The sequence below is a fragment of the Hylobates moloch genome, unplaced genomic scaffold, assembly GCF_009828535.3.
Source record: "Hylobates moloch isolate HMO894 unplaced genomic scaffold, HMol_V3 SCAFFOLD_12, whole genome shotgun sequence".
Classification (NCBI taxonomy): Eukaryota; Metazoa; Chordata; class Mammalia; order Primates; family Hylobatidae; genus Hylobates; species Hylobates moloch.
Genome location: NW_026652287.1, coordinates 32,033,361 through 32,055,666, shown reverse-complemented (window position 1 = coordinate 32,055,666; position 22,306 = coordinate 32,033,361). Strand labels below are relative to the sequence as shown.

Below are 22,306 nucleotides of genomic sequence, written 5' to 3'. Positions count from 1 at the left end.
ATGGTCATTCCATTTCCCAAGCTGAGATTTTTTTTTATTAAGGTTTGTGCAAGAATGTGGTTTCTAGCAATGGCCCTTTAGGTCTGGCGTGTTTGCCTTCTTCATACTACCATTGGAAAAGATAGAATCCATCCATCCACTTGGCTGGGTTTATAGACACAATTTTGAAATCTATTAGGCTGAGAAATTTGTCTCCAGCCCAATGAGCCCATACTTGATGGTCTCTTTCAATGTTGTACAGCAAGCCTGAAGAGCCTGGATGAAAATTCAATCCACTCCTTTTGTTCCTTACTTTTTAATATTTCTGCAAAATAATATTTGTAACTTCTATGTAAGTTACAAAGTATAATAATAAAATGAACATCTGGAACTGCCATCTGATTTATGAACTAGAATGCTATTTTTCAAATTATAGTGACAACCTAATTGTAGATTACTAACTCCAGTTGTTTTTTAATGGACTGGAAAATTAATATTAGAGTGTATGAAAATAGAAAGGGTAAACAATTGTTTTGTGAAACTTGTCTCATATTTTGTATATGTATGTTTACATATATGCACACAAAGATAAAATGTTTTTCTTGTTGTGGGTAAAAAAAAAATGAGAAACACTGAACTAGAATATTCCTAAAACCACTGAAGCTACTTTCAACCCCATACCTCTACCCTACCAGAGGTATCATCTTTCTAAATTTTATTGTGTTTTATTCTCTTGCTCTAAAGACAGTTTTACCACACAGATTTGTAGTCTTAACAGCTTATATGTGGATTTACTTTATTTTATGCTTTGTAAAAAATGGTATCATGTGGTATGAAGTCTTCTGAGACTTGCTTTCTTTAATCAGTGTTGTTTTAAAGATTCATTTTTATTGTTAGATGCAACTATAGTTTATTCATTTTCACTGCTGTATAATATTCCAGTGAATGAACTTTCTATAATTTATTTATTGTCTGTTCATGGACATTTGAGTTGACTCCAACTTTAAACATTTTTCTACTATTATAAATAATTTTGCTATGAATATTCATATACATGTCTCCTACTTGCCTTATCAAGAATTTTTTCTCTAGGCTTACGTGTTATGCAGATATTCAGTTTTGCAAGATAATGTTAATGTGTTTTCCAGAGTGAGCATATCAATTTTCACTCTCATCTCACCTGCAGAATATGAAAATCCTTAGTTGCATCACATCCTTGGCTACACATGGTATTTTTGGGTGTTTTACGTTTTGCCCGCTTAACTCAATGCTTCTTCCAATTTTTATTTTGTTTCCTCTTGATTACATTTTTCACTAATGAATATGTAATTGAACACAATGAAATAAAATTACGATGATGATGATGATGATGATGGTGAGATGGAGTCTTACTCTGTCGCCCAGGCTGGAGTGCAGTGGTGCGATCTTGGCTCACTGCAACCTCCACCTCCCAGGTTCAAGCAATTCCCCTGCCTCAGCCTCCAGAGTAGCTGAAACTACAGACACACTCCACCATGCCCAGCTAATTTTTGTATTTTTAGTAGAGACAGGGTTTCACCATATTGGCCAGGCTGGTCTTGAACTCCTGACCTCGTGATCTGCCCGCCTCGGCCTCCCAAAGTGCTGGGATTACAGGCGTGAGCCACCGTGCCCGAACTGAAAAAAATTATTTAGTTTTAATTGTTCTTTAACATTACTCACTTGAACCTCAGTTTGATGAATGACTTAAACTGGTCCCTTTCTCTTTGTGTGCAGACAGTGCCAGAAAGAAACAAATCAAATGGACTTTACTTTAGAGATGGAAAGTGTCGAATTGACTACATCCTTGTGTACAGAAAATCCAACCCCCAGACTGAAAAGAGAGAAGTATTTGAAAGAAATATTAGAGCAGAAGGATTGCAAATGGAGAAAGAGGTAAATAGTTTGCTTAGACGAGAAAAAAATATCTACATATCTATTCATATTAAGAGGCAATAAGAAATAAGCAAGTAGTCTTAATGTTAACCAAACATTTCATTTGGTCAGAGTTTTTCAGTCTTCAGAGTTTGATGAATGTTCCAGTATTTAGACTTTGACAGCACAGTTTGCTTTTGAGATAATTTTAACGCCAAATGATTCCATGAAAATCAAAATATTCTATTCCAATTAAATGGATTGTTTCAAAGTGATTCTTTATCTAACTTCCTACGTCTGCCATTTCTCTGTATATGTAAATGGAGGGTTCTATTCTCATGGATTAAAGAAAACTTTGAGTGAAATGCAGTCACTTTCTGTAGAGGCTCTTTTTACATTTCAGGAAATATCATGCGCTTGGGCATCCTTGTACACCAGAGGAGACTGCCTGGCCGATTTGGCCAAAAGCAGCTGGAACTTACAAAAATGATTCCAGTTTTAAGAGACATTCAGGCTATTTTTTTCAGGTCCCCAAGCTCAAGAATGACCTTACCAGTGTTTGGTTCTTCCCCTTCCCTCCTTCTCTGCATGGGGAGCTTCAAGGAAGAACTAAGTAAGGAATGTACAAGAGGCCAGCCAGGCCTCTGACAGTAATCCATGATGGGCTTGTGGTGTTCCCAGGAATACTGTGCACATTTGTAGAACTTGGCCCGTTAACTGAATTATGTAACTCTTCTCGGCTTCTCCCTAAACATTGTGCAAAGCGTCTGGAGCTTTTCGTAGTCCATAAGAACAACATATTGGTAATTTAAGATGTTTACTTCTGATTCTGCTCCTCAAGGCTGAGGGGATAGATCTTTGAAGTCAGACATCCAGGTTTTTCTTTGTATGATACAGTTGCAGTTCGTACAACCTGCGAGTTGTGCCAAGGTATCAAATATTAGAAGCATAATATGCATATACTTGTTATCTGATCTTGGGACACTTCAGATAAATGGGATTTTTTTCAGATCTGTTAGGCTGACCTCAGCTCTTGAACGTTTATAACACGGAAGCAGCATTTTTCTGGAATGTCTCCAAGAGAATTGGAAAAATGGTGAGATGAATGTGGCTGTAAGGAAACAGGTTCTTATTCTCAGGAAAGAAGAACCAGCTTTCTCAAAGACCATCTTAATTAGAGCTTCCCTGGCACAACAAACAGAATTTAAAATGTTGTTTCTTCCACCTTTGTGGAGTTCCAGAAAATCTTTCCTATACAAACTGAGCGTATAGTTGATAAATCTTACTCTTTAAGTTCTAAATTGTCTCAGTAAGACAATTGCATTTTTTTCTTAACATTAATAGCACATTCATATTTTTCTCCTTAATCATGCCTTCTTCTTTTATTCTCATTCCTAAGTGGCAGAATTTTTATATGAAGAAATAAAAGACCTGAATTGCTACTTAATCTAAAATAATGGAAGTCCTCCCTCTGACCCATTCTGACTCTGTCAAAATTCTGATTCCCATCAAAACTAGATAGCTTTGTTCAATTAATGCAAGATTTATATTTTAAGCTTCATAAGTATTCTCTACAGGCCTAGGGCTTCTTCTGTATAGATCTTTTCAATGTTATTTCCTGATTTATTCGTTAGAACTCAAAAAGCCTAATGCTTTTCCAAATAGTGCACATTAAAGTGATGGAAAATGTCCTGTTGTGTATCCTAAAGCATCACCTGTAGTGCAGTGTTCAGCTATCAGAATTTGAGGAGGATCATTCTGCCTGCTGTACAGTTGTGCTGCACAGTACAGTGTGGAGCATGCTGTGAAGAATGGACTGCTTTATGATTTTGTCTATATACAAGATAATTTTGTTAGAATTTTAAAAAATTTTTTAACAGGTATTTATTCTAATGTGTACTGGAAAAAATAGCAGTTGGAAAAAGGGAATTATCACTATATGGCAAAACATCATAAAAACTTATCTAAGCATTTCCCCCCTCCCCACTTTCCCCCAAAAGTTCTTCTCTGGGCATCACTTTCCATATTTCTCCTTTCCTCCACAATCTTTAGACACTACAAACAGCTAGGTCTTCCCCTTTCTGGAACCTTCTTCACAAGTGACCTCTCCCACTGCCTGACTCCAGTCTTGCCCTGATTTTGCATAAGTGGTGCAATTTCTCTCTAACGCAGCCTCCCAGCTCTGCATTGCATCTTCATAGCCTTAGTCAGCTCAGCAAGAAAAGGGCCTTTGCAAGTTCTCTTATATAAAGATTAATTTTTCCCTGCCATAAATAATTAAAAGAAAATATCCCTTGGCTGAACAATAAACAAACCTTCATCCTTTATTCTCATAATAAGTGGCAGAATTTTTATATGAAGTATCTACATTGTGTTATTAAATTTAGAAACCATTGGAAGTACTTTTATTTAAATCAAGTTTTTTATAAACAGCTACAGCAGAAAGACAATTTTAAGGGCGATTTCAGCTTCCTGGACTTAATTCAACCTTTTATAGGACATAAAATGAAGAACTTAGTTCAGGGTGGAAAAGAAGAAGCACCCCAGGGACCCTTGTATATCTGAAACGTTTGACACTATGTACATTTTATGAATTATTAGTATCTTCTTAATTAGCTGTTGTCATGATGTCCAACAATTATGAAAAACATGTTTCACAGACAGAGGCTTATGTTTCTGAATAGACAAAGACAGGCTTTCTAGTTCAGTTTAACATCCTTATCTCTTTAACACTGAATGTCAAGAAACACAACTAGTATAATCTTTAATTCATGATAAAAGTGAGGACATAGTAAAGTTTAATCTTTCTTAAAATCTTTGCTCCAGGCTGGTTAGTCAACACATAAGTGCTTGCTTTGGTACCCTGGGTCTTTAATATTCTGCAATTCAACTTTCATAATAGCCCAGAGAAAGCAATTCACAACAAAGTTCCCAAACAAAATATCACTGAAGTCCAGGTGATTTACTTCTTAGTATCTATCCACTTAAAGTGATTCCCTTCCTAAAGGTAAGCTCATATTTACTAATTAACATTTTCTATTTCTGATTTTTTTCATTTTTAATTCTATGTCCATTATCGATCTTTGGGTACCTATTTTGAAATCGTTGTCCTCAATAAGACATTTATCTTTTCTTTTGTATAACTAGTAAGAGGATGAGTTAACTTTGAATTATTTGGAATGTGTGAGTAGCAATTATATTAACAGAGCACCCTCCTGCTTCAGAATCATGGGAAACATTGGGGAAGACCTTTATCATTACAGTCCTTACAAAACTAATATAATTAGGTAAATCATATCATCTTGATGATGGTTATTTCATTCAAGAAATATTTATTGCACACTCACTCTATGCCAGGCATTGCTTTAAGGACTAGGATCTCAGCACCAACAAATAAAACAGAAAATAATTCCTGCTTTGTTGGAACTTAAACAAAAAATATGTACAACATATACAAATATCAGTAAGTGCTAAAGAGAAAAAAGTAAAGCAGGAAGTGTTGGGAGGGGCTTGCAATTTTATAAAAGTCAGCAAAATTGGGCCTCTTTTCCACAGAAAGAGAACAGCAAGTGCAAAGAGAACAGCTCCACAGGATGGAGCATGCCTGGTGTGTTCATGGAACAATGAGGATGCCAGTATGACTGGAGTTCACTGAGCAAGGTGAAGAATAGTGAGAAATTACACCAACAAGGCAGTGGAAGCCTTAATGATCACTGGGCGATGTTAGCTTTTCTCTGAGAGATATAGGAAGCCACCGGAGAGATTTGAGCAGAAATATAAGATCTGTTTTCTGTTTTATTAAGGGCATTCGGGTTGCCTGGTAAGATTAGACTGTGAGGGGTGGAGGTGGCAAGGGCAGAAGCAGGGAGAATAATTAGGAGATTCGTTGCAAGAATCCAGGAAAGAGATGATGGTAGCTTGGTCAAGCACATAGAAGACAGGAAGATGAGAAGAGTAGAAAGTAGCACTGATGGGAATTGCAGACAGATTGAATGGGCAGTGTAAAAAAGAAGAGTCACAGACTATTTGTCTGACACATGGTATTTATCTAAGCAGTTGGGAGAAGGCAGTTGCCACTTACAGGGATGTAGAAAAGAGTAGGTCAAATTGTAGACTTGTTAAGATTGAGATATCCCAATGAAGATGTTGGGTAAGATAGAAGAGTCTGGGATTCAAGGAGAGATCTGGGCTAGAGATATACATTTGAATGAGATCTCCAAAGGAGTAACTGCAAATAAAATTGAGAAGAGGTCCAAGGATTGAGCCATGGGGAACACTAGTGTTACAATTTGGATGATAAAAAGGGGGCAGCAGAAGAGACTAAGAAGGAGTCACGAAGGAGCTAGAACGAAAATCTAGAGAGTGTGGTTCAGGAGAGATGGAGGAATCAACTGTGTCAAATGCTGCTGTTGGGGTGTGTATGATCAAGGCTGAAAGTTAATCATTGGATTTAGCAATATGGCAGGTTTGGGTGGTCTGGGCAAGAGAAGTTTCCGTGGAGAAGTCAGGGGTGAAAGCCTCATTAAAGTGTCTTCAAGAAAGAATGGGAAGAGAAAATACAGAGACAACAAATACAAATAGTTCTTTCAATATGTTTCACTGTAAAGGAATGGAGAGAAATAGAATGATCAAACTGGAGTATGAAGTTTGGTCAATAAAGAGTTATTTCTATTTTAGGTGGGACAAATAAATACATGTTTTCATGCTAATACAAACTATATATTTGAGATGGAAAATTGATGTTGGGGAAGAGTGAAAGAAGAATTTTTAGAGAAATGTCCTTGAAGCAATAAGAAAAGAATGACCACAAATATCTCCCATTGCACGGACTCACCTATCTGCATCTGTGCCCATAAATGCCACCTTTCCCTAGTGCTAAGGGTGTCCTGTCCATACTCCTTGGTAAGATCAACCCTTCACTTTGCTTCCAAGACCGCATACCTGCTCAGTCCCACTCAAATACATTGCCTCCAAAAGAGAAAAAATGTAGTACGCTTTAAAAACTGAAATGCACAAACAATACAATTTGTGGAAGTAGTTTGTTTCTGTTTGCACTCATCTCTCAGAAGGAGTGAAAAATCCAACTACAGTAAACACACACACATGCGTGAGCACATGTGGGTGCACAGTCGAGGTTGAATATCTTGGATACTTCTCTGTAATATGATACAAATTACATTATCAATATTTTTATGCTCACATTTATTAATCACTTACTATTATAATTTCCATTTAACAGATGAGACCATTGGTAACTTGCCCCAGACAACGTAGTAGTAGGAGATAAAGCCAGTACTGAAACCTAAGCATTGCTCTTTGCCCTTATATTGTGCTGATTTCTGGTATCTAAAGGTGAATTTCAGGGTTGAAGAGGTTAGGAGAGGCTGGGCATGGTGGCTCATGCCTGTATTCCCAGCACTTTAGGAGGCCAAGGCGGGTGGATCACGAGGTCAGGAGATTGAGACCATCCTGTCTAACACAGTGAAACCCTGTCTCTACTAAAAAAAAAAAAAAAAAAAAAAAATTAGCTGGGTGTGGTGACAGGCACCTGTAATCCCAGCTACTCGGGAGGCTGAGCCGAGATCGTGCCACTGCACTGCAGCCTGGGTGACAGAGCAAGACTTTGTCTCAAAAAAAAAAAAAAAAGGAGTTAGGAGATAGGCTAAGACAAATAGTGTTATGAAAAGGAAAAGGTAAAGGAACAAGGAAAATTTGGATGAATAATGAAGTTGGGTGCTGCCCAGACTGTGGTTCTTATGCACTTTGGCCTCTAGTAGCCATAGACTTGAATCTTGATACATAACCACCTACAAGCTGAGTGGTCATGGGCAATTTATCGGATTTTTATGGATCTCTGTTTCCATTTTTAATCCTGAAGGAGATATCATTTATTGTAAATGATGAAGATTAAGTGGGCCTATATACGCAAAAATACATAGTAGTGCCAATCTTTGTTTTTCCTAATATTTACTTTTAAATTTCATATTATTCTTTTACTTCCAGTGTATTTGTTCAGCTACCTTCTATTTATGGCAAGCGATATTTGTTTTCCATTTATGACTGATATAAAAGCTTTTTGTAAAATGATTATTTAAAAAAGTGAGTTATTTAAAGAAATACACAAAATTAAGATATTGTAGATGATATTACAAATTTGACAAAAGTTGTAAAGGTGGCCCGAGAATGATAGCATTCTGTGTTACTTGGCTAGTCCTTATGGTGGACAGACTCTAAGGTCTGTGATGCCTGCTTCCTTTTCACACCTTCCCTTCCCCTTGAGTTCAGGTGGGACCTGTGGCTTATATTTAACCAATAGAATACAGCCTTTGCTATCATAGAATATAACAAATTTAATGGGATGTCACTCCTGTGATTATCTTATGGTATATAAGATCTCATCTCAGCAGACTGGCGTTAGAGAGACCCTCCTTGCTGGCTTTGAAGAAGTAAGCTACCATATTGTGAGACAGCCTATGAAGAGGGCCATGTAGCAAAGAAAGGTGGGGTGGCCTCTAGGAGCTGGCATCCAGCTGACATCCAGCAACAAGCAGGGATCTTAGTCCTACAACCACAAGGAGATGAATTCTGCCAATAACTGGGAATCCTGGAAGCAGGTCTTTCTTCAGTTGATCCACTGATGAGACTACAGCCCCAGGCAAGACCTACATCATAGCCTGGTGAGACCCTAAAGCAGAGAACCCAGCTCAGCTGTGCCTGACTTCCACCCTCTAGAAACTGTGAGATAATTAATATGTGTAGTTGTAAGCCTCCAAGCCTATAGTAATTTATTATGCAGCAATAGATAATTAATACAGTGATTAAAAGTCTGGGATCACACATTCTGAGTGTTCATTTGGTTCTATCATTACAAGCTGTGTGCCCTTGTAAAAGTTAACTTATCTGCAAAATGAGGCTAATAATGGGATTTATCTCATGGGTTATTTTAATTAAATGAGATCATTTATATTGTGTACTTATCTCTGTGCCTTTTACATGGTAAGCATTTAGTAAACTACATTATTATCATTACTGTTATCATAACAGCTAAATACAATGTATTAACACTTTTATTTTAGAATAGTGTTCTAGGTAAACTAAGAAAAATTTTCATACAGTTTACAAATTCTTTATAATGCAACCATTAGGAATAGCAACATCAGTGGGTCATATATTGTTACTGTGTATGCATTGATGAGATTTATAATTTAATGCTCTTGGACGAACTCGGAATACATTTGGTAACAAGTTTAGCATGATCAAAGTTCAGACGTTTATCTGCTTGGAGAGGATTTGGTTTTAGATTCATCTGGGTATAAAGTTATAGATCAATTCAGAGCTAAACAACAACAATAACAACAACAACAAAAACTGTATTTGATTGTCCATCCCAGTGTTTCTTTACCCCCATTCAAAGGAAATCTTCACAAAGATTTCCCCATTTAAAGAGCTAATCTCATGCAGATGGCTTTCTGCCCTTGTAGGCTTCCTGCCCAAATTACCCTAATTTCATCCCCATTTATATACTGCAGCCACATCCAGCTTGTTGCTGTAGATGCTCTCTCAGCATCCAGCACTCCGAGGATACAAGAATGACAACATCCTCCCTTCCTTCACAGTGGAAAACATGATGATGAGTGTCTCAAATAAAAGAGTGTCAGGACTATGTGCACTACCCAGATTTCTGTCCTCTAGGGCTTTCTGGTCTGAAAAAAAAAAAAAAAAAAGAAAATCAGACTTTTCTCCACCCAATAATCTCCACTTTACTCCACGCAGTCTTCTTATATGTCACACACTTGTATTACCAAGGGTCTCAAGTTAAGGTGACGAGAAAGGAGAATTTAGGACAGTCATAAACAAAGAAGGAAGGAAGCAGATTTTCTTCTGAACCTCAGAGCCCTGGAGATTGCTTGAGTGTCTTTCAGGAGCTACCAATGTCAGTCCACACTTGTGGTGGCTTTTCTGTTAACTTGAGTCTTAGGCTGGATTTCCAAAGCATAAGCAGAACTTGAGGTGAGAATTATTCCTCAAGTTGTTGATGGGTGGGGCAGTCTCAGGAGAAAGGGGAGTGAGAGGAGCAGAAGAGAACAGCTAAGCCAAAAGCATGGCCTCAGCTGGACACTACCTTCAGCCCGATCCCACAGGGGAACTCAGTAATCAGCAGGTGCAGCACAGAGCTGGTCTACTTTTCAGACACAGGTCCCCACATCAGTCAGTCATTGACTGAGGTCTGTGAAGGTGGTGAGAGGTAGGCACTGCCCATTTGGCTGAGGGTCATTCTGGGCACCATCAGCATACATTATCACTGATATTTTAGTAATAGAGATGCTGCCAAATCTGTGGTATTCAGACAGCCCTTTTTGAGATAACAGCAAACATGAAATTCATGGGGGTCCTTGACCAAGTGAAGAGAGAACAAGTACACACTGGAATTTCTTCTGTTTTAATTTGTCAAATTGTTCTTCTAATTTTAGGATGCTATTTCTAAAAGGTAAAGATTCCATGTTGCTAGTGTAATCACTTTGAGGGAAGACATACATGTGGCCAACAAGCATATTAAAAGCTCAATATCACTAATCATTAGAGAAATGTAAATTAAAACCACAATGAGATACCATCTCACAGCAGTCAGAATGGCTATTATTAATACTAAAAAGGCAAAAAATAACAGATGTAGGCGAAGTCGTGGAGAAAAGGGAATGTTTAGACACTGCTGGTGGGAGTGTCAATTAGTTCAATCATTGTGGAAAGCAGTGTGGAGATTCTTCAAAGAGCTAAAAACAGAACTACCATTCAACCCAGCAATCCCATTACCGTCTATTTACCCAAAGAAATATAAGTCATTCTACCATATAGACACATACACATGTATGTTCACTGCAGCACTGTTCACAATAGCAAAGACATGTAATCCACCTAAATGCTCATCAATGGCAAGTTGGATAAAGAAAATGTGGTACTTACACATCATAGAATACTATGCAGCTATAAAAAAGAACAAGATCATGTTCTTTGTAGGGACATGGATGGAGCTGGAGGCCATTATCCTTAGCAAACTAATGCAGGAACAGAAAACCAAATACTGCATGTTTTTACTTATAAATGGGAGCTGAACGATGAGAACACATGGACACATGTCTCTTCTTTTTTGAGAGAGAGACTTTGTCTTACTGGTTTTTACATTCCAAAGACTTATTACAGTGCTTAGCTTGTGGAATCCTGAGTTTGCTACAAAAGATTGTGGATAGCTGATTTTTACAACTGAGTCTGTGTAACAACAGTCAATTCATCTCCAGAGTTTTTCAACATTGACCCTATTGACATTTAGGGCTGGATAATTCTTTGTTGTAGAGGGCTATTCTGTGCTTTACAGGATATTTGGCAGCATCTCTAGCCTTTACTCACTAGATGCCAGTAGCACCTCCTTCAAGTAATGACAACCAAATATATCTCCAAGCATTGCCACGTGTCCTGCTGTTGGGGGAGGGAGGAGTCATCCCTAGCTGAGAATCCCTGGGTTTGACCCTTGATCCAACATTATATGGTTTGTTGTAGTGTCCAGGGGGTAGCGCTTCCATTCTTTTATCCATGTTCGACCAACTTATTTCAGCACTCTTAACATCAGACTCTTGAATCAGAAAAGAGGCCTATGTATTTGAGGGGAAGAATAGAGTATGTGAAGACTGGCTCTCAAGCCAGACAGCTGGGATTTAGATCTGCTTACTACTTCACTACTTACTAAGTGAATAACTGGGTAAAGCTTTTAATCTCTCTGTGCCTTAGTTTCTTTGTTTGTTAAGTGCCAGATAATTCCTATCTCAAGGGCTATTATGAGGATAAAATGAGTTAATAAATTACAATATGCTTAGGAAAGAGTCTGGACATATTGACAGCTTTAATGCATGGCTGTTGTTGGTATTGATGGTATTGATAAAGAAGGGAGTGATTTCAACCACTGGTCATCCTGTTCCTGAAGCTCAAGCATTCAACCCTGTCACCTCTTGGACTGAGAGTCCTTGTGTGTCTAGGGAAAGCTGAAGGGACCTGGTAGAAGGCAAGAGATATAACGATAAGTCCCACCTCATCACCAGGACTCAGTCCACCTACCACTGCTCCATATCAGTCTATAGAATCAGGGCTGTATTCTTACTGGTTCATCTTGTTAGGGCAGTTTTATCAAATTGATGATGGTTTGAGAGAAGGTGCTCTCCCTCCTTTCCCTCCCTCCCTTAGTCTTACTCTAATTTCTGAGACCGATTTAAAGATCTGCGGGCCTCGTTATCACCTCAACTGCTTTTGCTTATTTGGGTAGACAAAGTTTAATCAAAACATTTCTGTTACCAGGTCAAGATGACCAGTACAAAGTTATCTTGATTTACTCAAAGGATTATTCCAAATCAACATGTATTTCATATGACTCACGTATATTACTTCAGTCAAGACAGACCAACTTTAAGGGAAAAAAATACCCATTATACAAGGCACAGCTGAAAAACTAAAGTCATTTTATGAACTATTGTCATCCCACAAAAAGAAACTTGCTTAATCTAAAAGATTTTCTCAGCAGTCTAAATTTAACTTCTCTGATATAAAGCACGTTTTGCATTATCATCATTATGTGCCAAATGTGGGCATTGTATTATATTTATGAAAGGAACTGAAGTCCTTTCTTTGTGATATTTTTGCTCCTGCTGTTTTTGCTATGTTATGATAAATTGCTGAAAATTATGCAAAGTATATATCATGAATATGACACTAATTATTCATTAATGGCATGGAGAGATTTAAAAGCTTTGAAGCAGCCTGGAGAACTGTAAATCCATTTACAATCTCCTGCTTGTAACCCTTACAAGTGAAAAAGTTGAAAAACATGAAGTGTAAGCTGAGTATTATTAATTTAACTTGACATACCTTAGTTGCAAAAGTGATGATGCAGCACTGCCTCTTGAGGCGAGGGCCCTGGCTTAGCTCACTTCCTATTGTGTCATAGGCATATTTTAAGAGCAGTCTGTAGTATCTAATAACTCCATTTCCAGATGAAGTAATTCATTCATTCATTCATCAAATGTCAGATGAATATCTACTACTATTGAAGGAAGGGAGGCATTAAATAAATATATCAGATGTAATAGGTATTGTGGAGAAATATACAGGAATACTGGGAAAGAGTCACTATTTCATTTCAGGAGTTCAAGAAAAATCTCTATGATAATGGGTGAACTAAGCACAAAGAGAAATTGGAATTTGCATTTCTAAATCAAACTCTCTAAAGCATTGCAGAATTTTCCCACTGCTGGGTTTCCTTTGTTTTGTGCACCCCTATGCAGGCTGGCATGGGTGTAGGAAGAGTAAGTGGAGTAACTGAATGGTGGGGTATGGTAACAGGGGGAATAGCTGGATTTGGCTGTGGGATAGAGGTAGACTCTGGTGTTTGCATCTAAATGAACTCTCACAGGGCACGGAACAGGGAAAACAGTCAAGTGCATGAGCAGTGTTGGGATTTTGGAGAGGCCCGACCTGGCTGCAAACACCTCCCTAACTTGTCCTTTTCCATTAATCAGTTGAACTCTCATTCTGGGTGCTACCTCTTCACTTTTGCCTACCCAGAAACCCAAAGTTTCTTCTTTAAAATTCTTCCCTAGTACTTATAACTGCCTAGCCCCTCCTTCATTCGGGGTTGTGCAGGAAAGCCACTCTGTGTCCTCCAGGAATGGAGTGTTCAATAAAGAATTTTACAACACTGTAAGAGCGCTTAAAAGGTTTGGCATGAAGGTCAGGGAATCCACCTCCCATCACTGCAGCCTGAAGCACCACAGCAGCAGGTCTCAGGTGCCGGCGTGGAAGGCACTGGGATCTCACTAATGCCTGACTGTAGCACGTGATTCTCAAAACTTACCTGGCGCTGCTTCAAACCTTAAATCTGCCTGTAACTACCTGCCTGAGAAACAGCCTCTCCTTTCCCACTTTCCATCTGAGCACCCATCATTGTACACTTTAACCCAGAACTTTATGGAAAAGGGGATTCTGGGAAACCAGAACCAGGTTCTGGTCCCAGCTTCTCAGCAATGCAGAGGACTCAGAAGGAGGTGCTAAGGTGACAACAAACAATATAGTGCAGCCACCAGCCCTCCTAACAGGTTGTCCCCTGTCCCTTCATTTGAGGCTATGCTAGCCCCGTCTCTGTAATACCCAGATGGTTTAAAAGTTGTAAGGTCTGAAATCTAACACCTGCCTTTGAGACGGAGGAGCAGCTATTTCTGCTTTTTAACATGGGCATGGCTGAGTAAATCGCCCACAGTCAGAGTTCCTCCCAGAAACCCACATCTTTGTTCTGATGCTAACGTTAGGCAACTGCCTTTTTTCAAAGCATAGCAGAATTCATTGAGACCCAATATTTAATTGGATAGTCAGCAGCAGCCACAAGCCTGCCTATGGAAATGTCCTTGTGTTTGTGATACAACAGAGGGAAAAGAAACAAGGAAAGACAAGCTAAAAATTCCTTCCACCATAACTGCCCACAGAGGAATTAAAGAAGGTTCCCTTTGTCGCGTCCAGCCCCTGCAGTCATAGAGTGTCAATCCTCATGCACACATGTATTGAGCTTCTATTATGTCCCGGGCACTGTGCCAGGCACTGGAGAATAAAAAAATAAATGTTCTAGTTATCTATTGTTGCATAACAAACAACTCCAAAACTTGTATGTTAAAATAATAGTCATTCTTTTTGCTTTCAAATCTGCAATTTTGCAGGACTTGGTAGGGACAGCTTCCGTCTGCTCCATGGGACATCAGTTGGAGCAGCACTACTAGTGTCTGGAGGACCCCCCTTTTAAGGTGGCTGACTCACATGGCTGGAGTGTTGGGGCTGGCTGTCAGCTGAAAGCTCAGCCAGGGTTGTGGGCTGTGGGCCTCTTCACAGGCTGCCTAGGCTTTCTCATGACATCGTGGCTGGGTTCTAGGAAAACAAGGTAAAAGTGAACTTTTATGACCTAGCCCTAGAAGCATTTATTCTGCTGTACTCCACTGGGAAAGGCAGAATGGAGGGGAAGGGACATAGATTCTACCTCTTGATGGAGAGTCATAAGGTTCTAGAAGATGTGTAGGATGAATAGTAATGTTGGGGCCATCTTTGGAAAATACAAGCTGCCACGATATGCTCAGCGTATTTGAGGAGCTCACTAACTAGCAATGAAGGCAGATGTGAAACGGATAGAATACAGTTTGAAAAGTTCTGTGGAAGCCCTGGGGAATTTCACACTCTGCAGAGATTTCAGGAAGGTTAAGAGAGGTGACCTGGGACTTAAAGGATGATTAGATATTCACCAAGTTGGAAAGTAGAAGGGCATGGCATTCCAGATGGGAAACAACATAAGCAATGGCATGATAGACTTTGGATTGAGGCCTCAGGTCTCCTCTGTATGCACCTCTGCTTCCCAGACAGTGTGAATCCCATGAGGACTGCACGGATTTCTCCCTAGTCCACAGTGCCTGGCTCATCATGTCATCTTGACTTTCACATTATATATGCTCACTTAGCAATTTCCCATGAACATAATTGACATCAGATACAATTGTTCTAGACCTTAATGACAGAGCTAGAAAGATGTGCATTTTATAGTAATTTTTTTCCAAAATGTTGCAACCAAATATCATTTAGCCTCTTTACAACCAAATCCATCACACTGTACTTGCATTTAAATAAGAATCATCTCAATGCCAATTTCTTTCAGGCCAAGGATTTTACTAAACAAACTGTACCAGCCATTACCTGCAAACTTAGCCAAGATCATGATGGTCTTCCAAGAAGGTGGTGTTACTGCTCACTAGAGTACTTTGTTTTTCAGCTCCATTCTTCATTCTCTCTGTTTTCTACACATGTTGAAATTAAAAAGAGTTTTCTAGAAAACCAGGAGTAGAGCAGGCAGAAAAATGAAACTATACTACACATGATTTTCCTTGACCTTAGCAGTCCAGCAGGCAGGAAAGAAAAGTACATGTGGTGAGACCTTGTGCCCATTAGAGTTTCAGAAGTGCATTATGTGGCCTCTTGGGGACTCTCTTCCTCCTCAGTCTGTAGGTTCCTTTCTTCAGCCAGAATATTCTTTTGGATTGTATAGCAGTAAGTCACTTTGGCATTCATCTGAGGCTGCCTTGATTCAGTTTCTCAGACTCTAATGAGAATCTTTTGAAATCTAGTCTTTTATCAGTGACTCGTGGATAACATCATATAGTTATAAAAGGGTAACCTGTTAGAGGCGTTCGCTGTTCGCTGTTGCTTCTGATTGTTCAAGGGGATCTCCCTCAACTGCAGGTATCTGTAGAAACTCCAGTCGAGTGAAAAACTGTTAATCTTGATTCCTTATGTCACATAATGTTTTACTTAGTTGACAGAACACAGTTAAGCCATCAATTAAGTACTGAATTTTAGTTTGACATTTCCTTTTTTTCTTTTGTCCCATTTGTACATAGCAAAGCTGTACCTTAATGTCTTTTTAAAATTAACTTCTTTTGGGGAAAGGGAGTTCTAAATAAACTCTTAAATACTTGGAACTGAAACTTTCTTTGAATGATGTCTTAGTTTATTTTGTGTTGCCACAACAGAATACCTGAGATGGGGTAATTTATGAAGAAAATATTATCATTTAGTTCATGGTTCTGCAGGCTGGAAAGTACAGGAAGCACAGCACCAACACTTGCTCGGCTTCTGTTGTGGGCTTTTGTGCTTCATCACATCATGGCAGAAGGTCAAAGTGGAAGTGGACACATGCGAAGAGAGGCAAAACCTGGGAGGTGTCCTGGCTTCATAACAACCCACTTTTGTGGGACTAATCCATTTCTGCAGGAACAGATGCAGTCTCGCCAGAGTGAGACCAAGCACCAAGCCACCCACAAAGGCAGCACCCTCATGATCCAAACACCTCTCACAAAGCCCCACCTCTCCACACCGCCACACTGGGGATGACATTTCAACATGAGTTTTGGTGGAGACAAGCAAACCATATCCAAACTATGGCCAGTGGGTTTAAATTGTCCAAAAATGTCATTGGGGAGTATATTGACTGTGATAATAAGCCTGCTATTGAATTATCCCAACCATTTTTTTGTTTATTATTTTTATTTCTTCAGACAGAGTCTGCTCTGTTGCCCAGGCTGGAGTGCAGTGGCGCGATCTCAGCTCACTGCAAACTCCACCTCCCAGGTTCAGGTGATTCTCATGCCTCAGCCTCCTGAGTAGCTGGGATTACAGGTGTACACCGCCAAGCCTGGCTACTTTCCTGTACTTTCCAGCCTGCAGAACCATGAACTAAATGATAATCTTTTCTTCATAAATTACCCCATCTCAGGTATTCTGTTGTGGCAACGCAAAATAAACTAAGACATAATTTTTGTATTTTTTTTAGTAGAGCTGGGGTTTCACCATGTTGGCCAGGCTGGTCTCAAACCCCTGGCCTCAGGTGATCTGCCCACTTCAGCCTCCCAAAGTGATAGAATTACAGGTGTGAACCATCATGCCCAGCCACAACCATTTCTTTTAATCATTATTTCATGTCCCTCATTACTTAGCTTTGATTCTATAGTTCATCATCGTGACCACTCACAAGCACCTGAATTCTCTCACGCCTTTATTCCTTTGACTTATTTGCCTGGCAAAGCCCCGACCTTGGTTAAACTGCATCTTGTTTGTGCCCACCCCTGAGTGATTTAATGTTGCTGGAAAAAACATGCTGACTGGTTCACTTTACATCATGACCACAGTCTCACACAGGTACCAGAGAATGTTCAGTGAGCCTGGTACTTTTGCTTTCTTCCTCTCTATAAAAATTAAGTAACTTCCTTCCTCCCTCTCTTACCCTTTCTCTCTCTCTCTGCTTCTTTCTTTCATTGATTCAATTTTAAAATTTCAATCATTAAATAATCATATAGTGCCTGGCACAATTCAAGGCACTTGGGATACATCAGTGAACAAATCAGAGAGCCCCTACCCTTGTGAAACTCATATTCTAGTGAGGGAGACCGTGAACAATAAACATAATAAATAAGTAAATAATACAGTATGTTAGAAGGTGATAAATGGAGGGCCAGGTGCAGTGGCTCATGTTTGTAATCCCAGCACTTTGGGAGGCCAAGGTAGAAGGATTGCTTGAGTCCCAAGTTGAAGACTAGCCTGGACAACATGGTGAAACCTTGTCTCTACAAAAAAATACAAAAAATTAGCCAGGTGTATTGGTGCATGCCTGTAGTCCCAGCTACTTGGGAGGCTGAGGCAAGAGGATTACTTGAGCCTGGGATATTGAGGCTGCAGTGAGCCGAGATTGCGCCACTGCAATCCAGCCTGGGCAACAAGTGAGAACCTGTCTCAAAACAAACAAACAAAAAAGAAGGTGATAAACAATATGGCATAAGAAAAACCAGAGCAGAATGTGGGTATGAGAGCACTAAGGGTAAAAGGATAGTCATTTTAAATAGGGTGTTGGGTGGGGGCTCACTGAAGGTGATTTTGACCAAGATCTTGAATAGGTGGGGGAGTTGGCCCACTGTTACTTCACACTTTCCTCTCTCTCCCCAATCAACCTTCTCACCTGTTTTCTCTGCACCCTCATCCCCCTCAACCCCCCTACACACACACACACACACACACACACACACACACACACACACACACAGTTCTGCTGATAACCTTGCCTATACTCTGATAGAAAATGAAAATGGTCAGACAGGATCTTCTGTGACTTCCCACCCTCAACCTTCCCTCCCACCACTCTGTGTGTGCTGTTGTGGGAGCTCTCCTATTATTCGCTGAATCCCCTCTCACCTCACCTTCTCAAGGACTTTGCTCCTGTAATTGTCTTCTTCTCTCTCTCCTGCATCATCATTTTTCCTCTCTACTCCGTTGTTACAAACATGCTCCCGTAACTCACAAGATGAAAAATCTCTTGACCCCTATACTCTCCTCTAATGACCACTCCATTTCTCTTCTACACTTCACAGAAAACTTCTTGAAAGATTTGTCTAGTGTCCTGTCTCCATCTCCTCACCTGCCATTCTGTTTTCAAACTTCTCAGTTTGAGAAGTGGTGGGCTTTCTCCCTCACCATTTCACAGAAACCCCTTTTATAAAGGTGGCCTGTGATCATATCCAGCAGTCATGCCATCTCTGTTATCTTACTGGCCTCACCAGCAGCTTTCCTCCACATGATGAGTCATTCCCTCCTTGAGAAAAACATGCTTCTCTTGGCTTTGGTGACATCTCATGCTTTCCTGGATTGCTTCCTTCTTCATTGGCTCTTTCTCAATCCCCTTTGCTCACCTTCTCTTCTGTTTGATCTTCAAATATTAGTCTTTTAAGACTTGATCCTGGGTCCCCTTTTCTTCTGTGTCTCCATCTTCCTGTGATTTCGTCCAGTTCCATAGCTTTATATAGCTTCTGCCTGTCACTCGAGGCTTTGTCATCTCAGAGGCTTCAGGCAGCAGGGTTTACTTTTTGATCTCAGGATGGCAGAGGTGGAGGAGGAGGAATGCTCTTTGCAGTGACCAGGGGCCCAGATAACAGAAGCTGCATCCAGACGCCTGCCTCTGGGGCAGGGAAAGGCAAATCACACACCAGACTTCAAGGCTCTGCTCACAGCTCAACGGCTAGAGCTCATCATATGGCTCCTGCCTACCCTAGTGGGCCAAGGAGCTCAGATTTCCCTGTGCCCAAAGGACAGAACCCATGCCAGGGCCACACTAGTGACCCCCACAGAAAATGTTTTCAAATGTACTTTATATATACATGTACATACATATTCACACACACACACACACACCCTATAAAGTAGGTGAGGGTAGTTATATCAGCATTATACCAGTGAGGAAGCAATATGAGTTGAGGTATAATCTATCAGATTTCTCTGTTATTAGAAATCTTAGGAGCCCCATTTCTTGACAGTTTTGTATAACCTTTAGGTAAAAACACTTGATAGACTATATTGCTGTGTGCCTTGTAGCATCCTCTAATTTTGATCAGCATTTCACCAAGAGATAAATATAACAGACTTAGAAGGGCTGTCATAACCTTTCCCAAGTGCACATGTATACCTATATAACAAACCTGCACATTCTGCACATGCATCCTGGAACTTAAAGTAAAATAAAAAATAAAAATAAAAAGACAAATAGTAAAAAACGAAAGTATTTCCAAAGTTAAATTGCTTCCTCACTAGCAGAAGACACCCAATTCTTCTGTCTTTTCTGGGTCTTGCTTATTTCATGGCTGTTAATCTCTGCAGTGTACTAAGGGCATAGCAATTCATGGGTTACTGATTGGGTCATAGCTGTGAATGGTTGTCAGTGGGTTGATGTTTTGTGATAATAAAAAGTATACGGTGATGATAAAGTTGTCCCCAAGTTCAGTTTATCTCATATACCATCTAGAAGGAGTAGAGAAAACATTATGATGGTCTGTAAGAAGTGAAGGGACGTTTGGAATTTTATAGATCAGAACTGACATTGCTTACTTCTAAGGAGAGATTTAGTACTGGGATTACCTACAAAGGGAGTATTCTCTCTCCCAATGGGTATTAGACCAACCTCTGTTCATACTAATCACATTATTTATAATTAGGGTCATCATTGCTTTGCTGAATTTTGAGTTCACTGAGATCTTGAACTATGTCTTAACCTTCTTTGTATCCTGAGGGTCCAATTAGGGCCTAGGCACTAGGCAACATAGTGCACAGTAGTTAAATCATCTTTAGGTGTTTGCCGAATGATTTTATTTGTCATTGTGTTGTGAGGCAGATAAAACATTTGCTTTTCATAATAGATCTAAGAAGGTGATGGAAGAAGGTCATCTATATCAGTGTGTATTAATTAGCAGTATGTATCAGATATACTCCCACTTCCGGTGGTCTTGTGGATAGATGTGGCCATATGACTACTTCTGTTCAGTGGGCTGGGCACAGAAGTGATATGTATCCTTATGAGGCCCTCTGAGCTCTGCCTTCCCTCTGGCAGAGTGACCCATCAGCATGAACCACTAAATCACTACAATGAGCTGACCTGCAGTAGATATGTAGCATGAATAAGAAATAAACCTTTATCATGGCACTAGCCGATAGAAATAATGTAATTTAAAATATTCTGAGAGCCACATATAAAAGGTAAAAATAAACAAATGAATTTAATATAGTTTTATTTATCCAATAGATCTAAGATATCATTTAAACATATAATCAACATAGGAATTATTGAGATATTTTACATTCTTTTTTTGTATATATGCTAAGTCTTCAAAATCTGGTGTGTATTTTCCACAGTCAGCACATCTCAATTTGAACTAGTTATATTTTAAGTGTTTAATGGCCCCATCAGCATGAACCACTAAATCACTACAATGAGCTGACCTGCAGTAGACATGTAGCATGAACAAGAAATAAACCTTTATCATGGCACTAGCCAATAGAAATAATGTAATTTAAAATACTGACAGTACAGCTCTGCTGTTTGAAGTCACTGATATTTGGGGGTTATTAGTTGCTGCAACATAACTTAGCCCATCCTGACTGCTACACTAAACATTGATTTTCCTCAGATACCCTGATGAAGTAAGTTTTCCAGACTTGACATGGGGATCACCAGGGTTGGTACGAAGTAACAAAGAGTATTTGCATCAGGGGATTCACTTTATGGCAACACAGAGAACCCCTAATGAAATGTGTGAAGATTTGTGCTCAGCCCTTCAGCACTGAACATCTCCTAATTGTGGCCTAGAGGAGAGTTTACTTTAGTTTCTCACAAATTTAGCCACAATGAAACCTCTGTGGTAAGAAGATGATTTTTTTTCTGCCTGATAGTAGTGTTTTAACAAGGCAATCAATAATGTGAGAAAGCTACTCGAAGTCTGGATCACAAGATGTTCATAAATTCATTTAGGAAGCATTCCTTCTAAATGACCATGTGCTCAGTAACATGCTGGGTGCTGGGGATACAACTGTGGAGAAGTGTACAGTCTCACAGAGACAGCAATGAAATCTATAATGAGAGCATTCATTAGTTAGAATATGACCTGCATTAGTTTTATATCACGGCTGAAGAGATTACTTCAAACTTCGAGGCTTCAAGCAACCTATGTTTATGCTCCCACAGTCTTTGTGGGTCAGAAGTCTGGGTACAGCTCAACTGTGTCCTCTAATCAGGATCCCTCCAAGGCCACCCCAGGGTGTCCGCCAGGTTGCATTCTTTTCTGGAGCTCAAGGTCCTCTCACATAGTTATTGGCAGAATTTAGTTTTCCTTGTGGTTGTAGGTCTGAGGTCTTCATTTTCTTGTTGGCCTTCAGCCAGATACGGTTCTCAGCTTCTAGAGACCCCTCAGAGACCCTCACACAACACAGTGTCTTATTTCTTCAAAGCGAGCAGGAGAATCTCTCTGACCTCTAGGCTCTCTTTTAAGGACTCATC

The 22,306-nt window shown here is 39.7% G+C and overlaps 1 protein-coding gene across 5 annotated transcripts in view; it reads left to right on the top strand.

Annotated features, from left to right (window-relative positions):
* Positions 1-22,306, top strand: part of ANO4 (anoctamin 4) — a 399,084-nt gene that overhangs the window by 210,142 nt on the left and 166,636 nt on the right. For 4 of the 5 annotated variants that reach the window (XM_058425434.1, XM_058425435.1, XM_032168899.2 and 1 more), the window contains one exon: positions 1,735-1,893. In XM_058425434.1, the coding sequence (XP_058281417.1) occupies positions 1,735-1,893 (159 nt within the window). Of the gene's footprint in view, positions 1-1,734; positions 1,894-22,306 lie in introns of those variants that run through there. The other variant, XM_058425436.1, reaches the window with a different exon arrangement.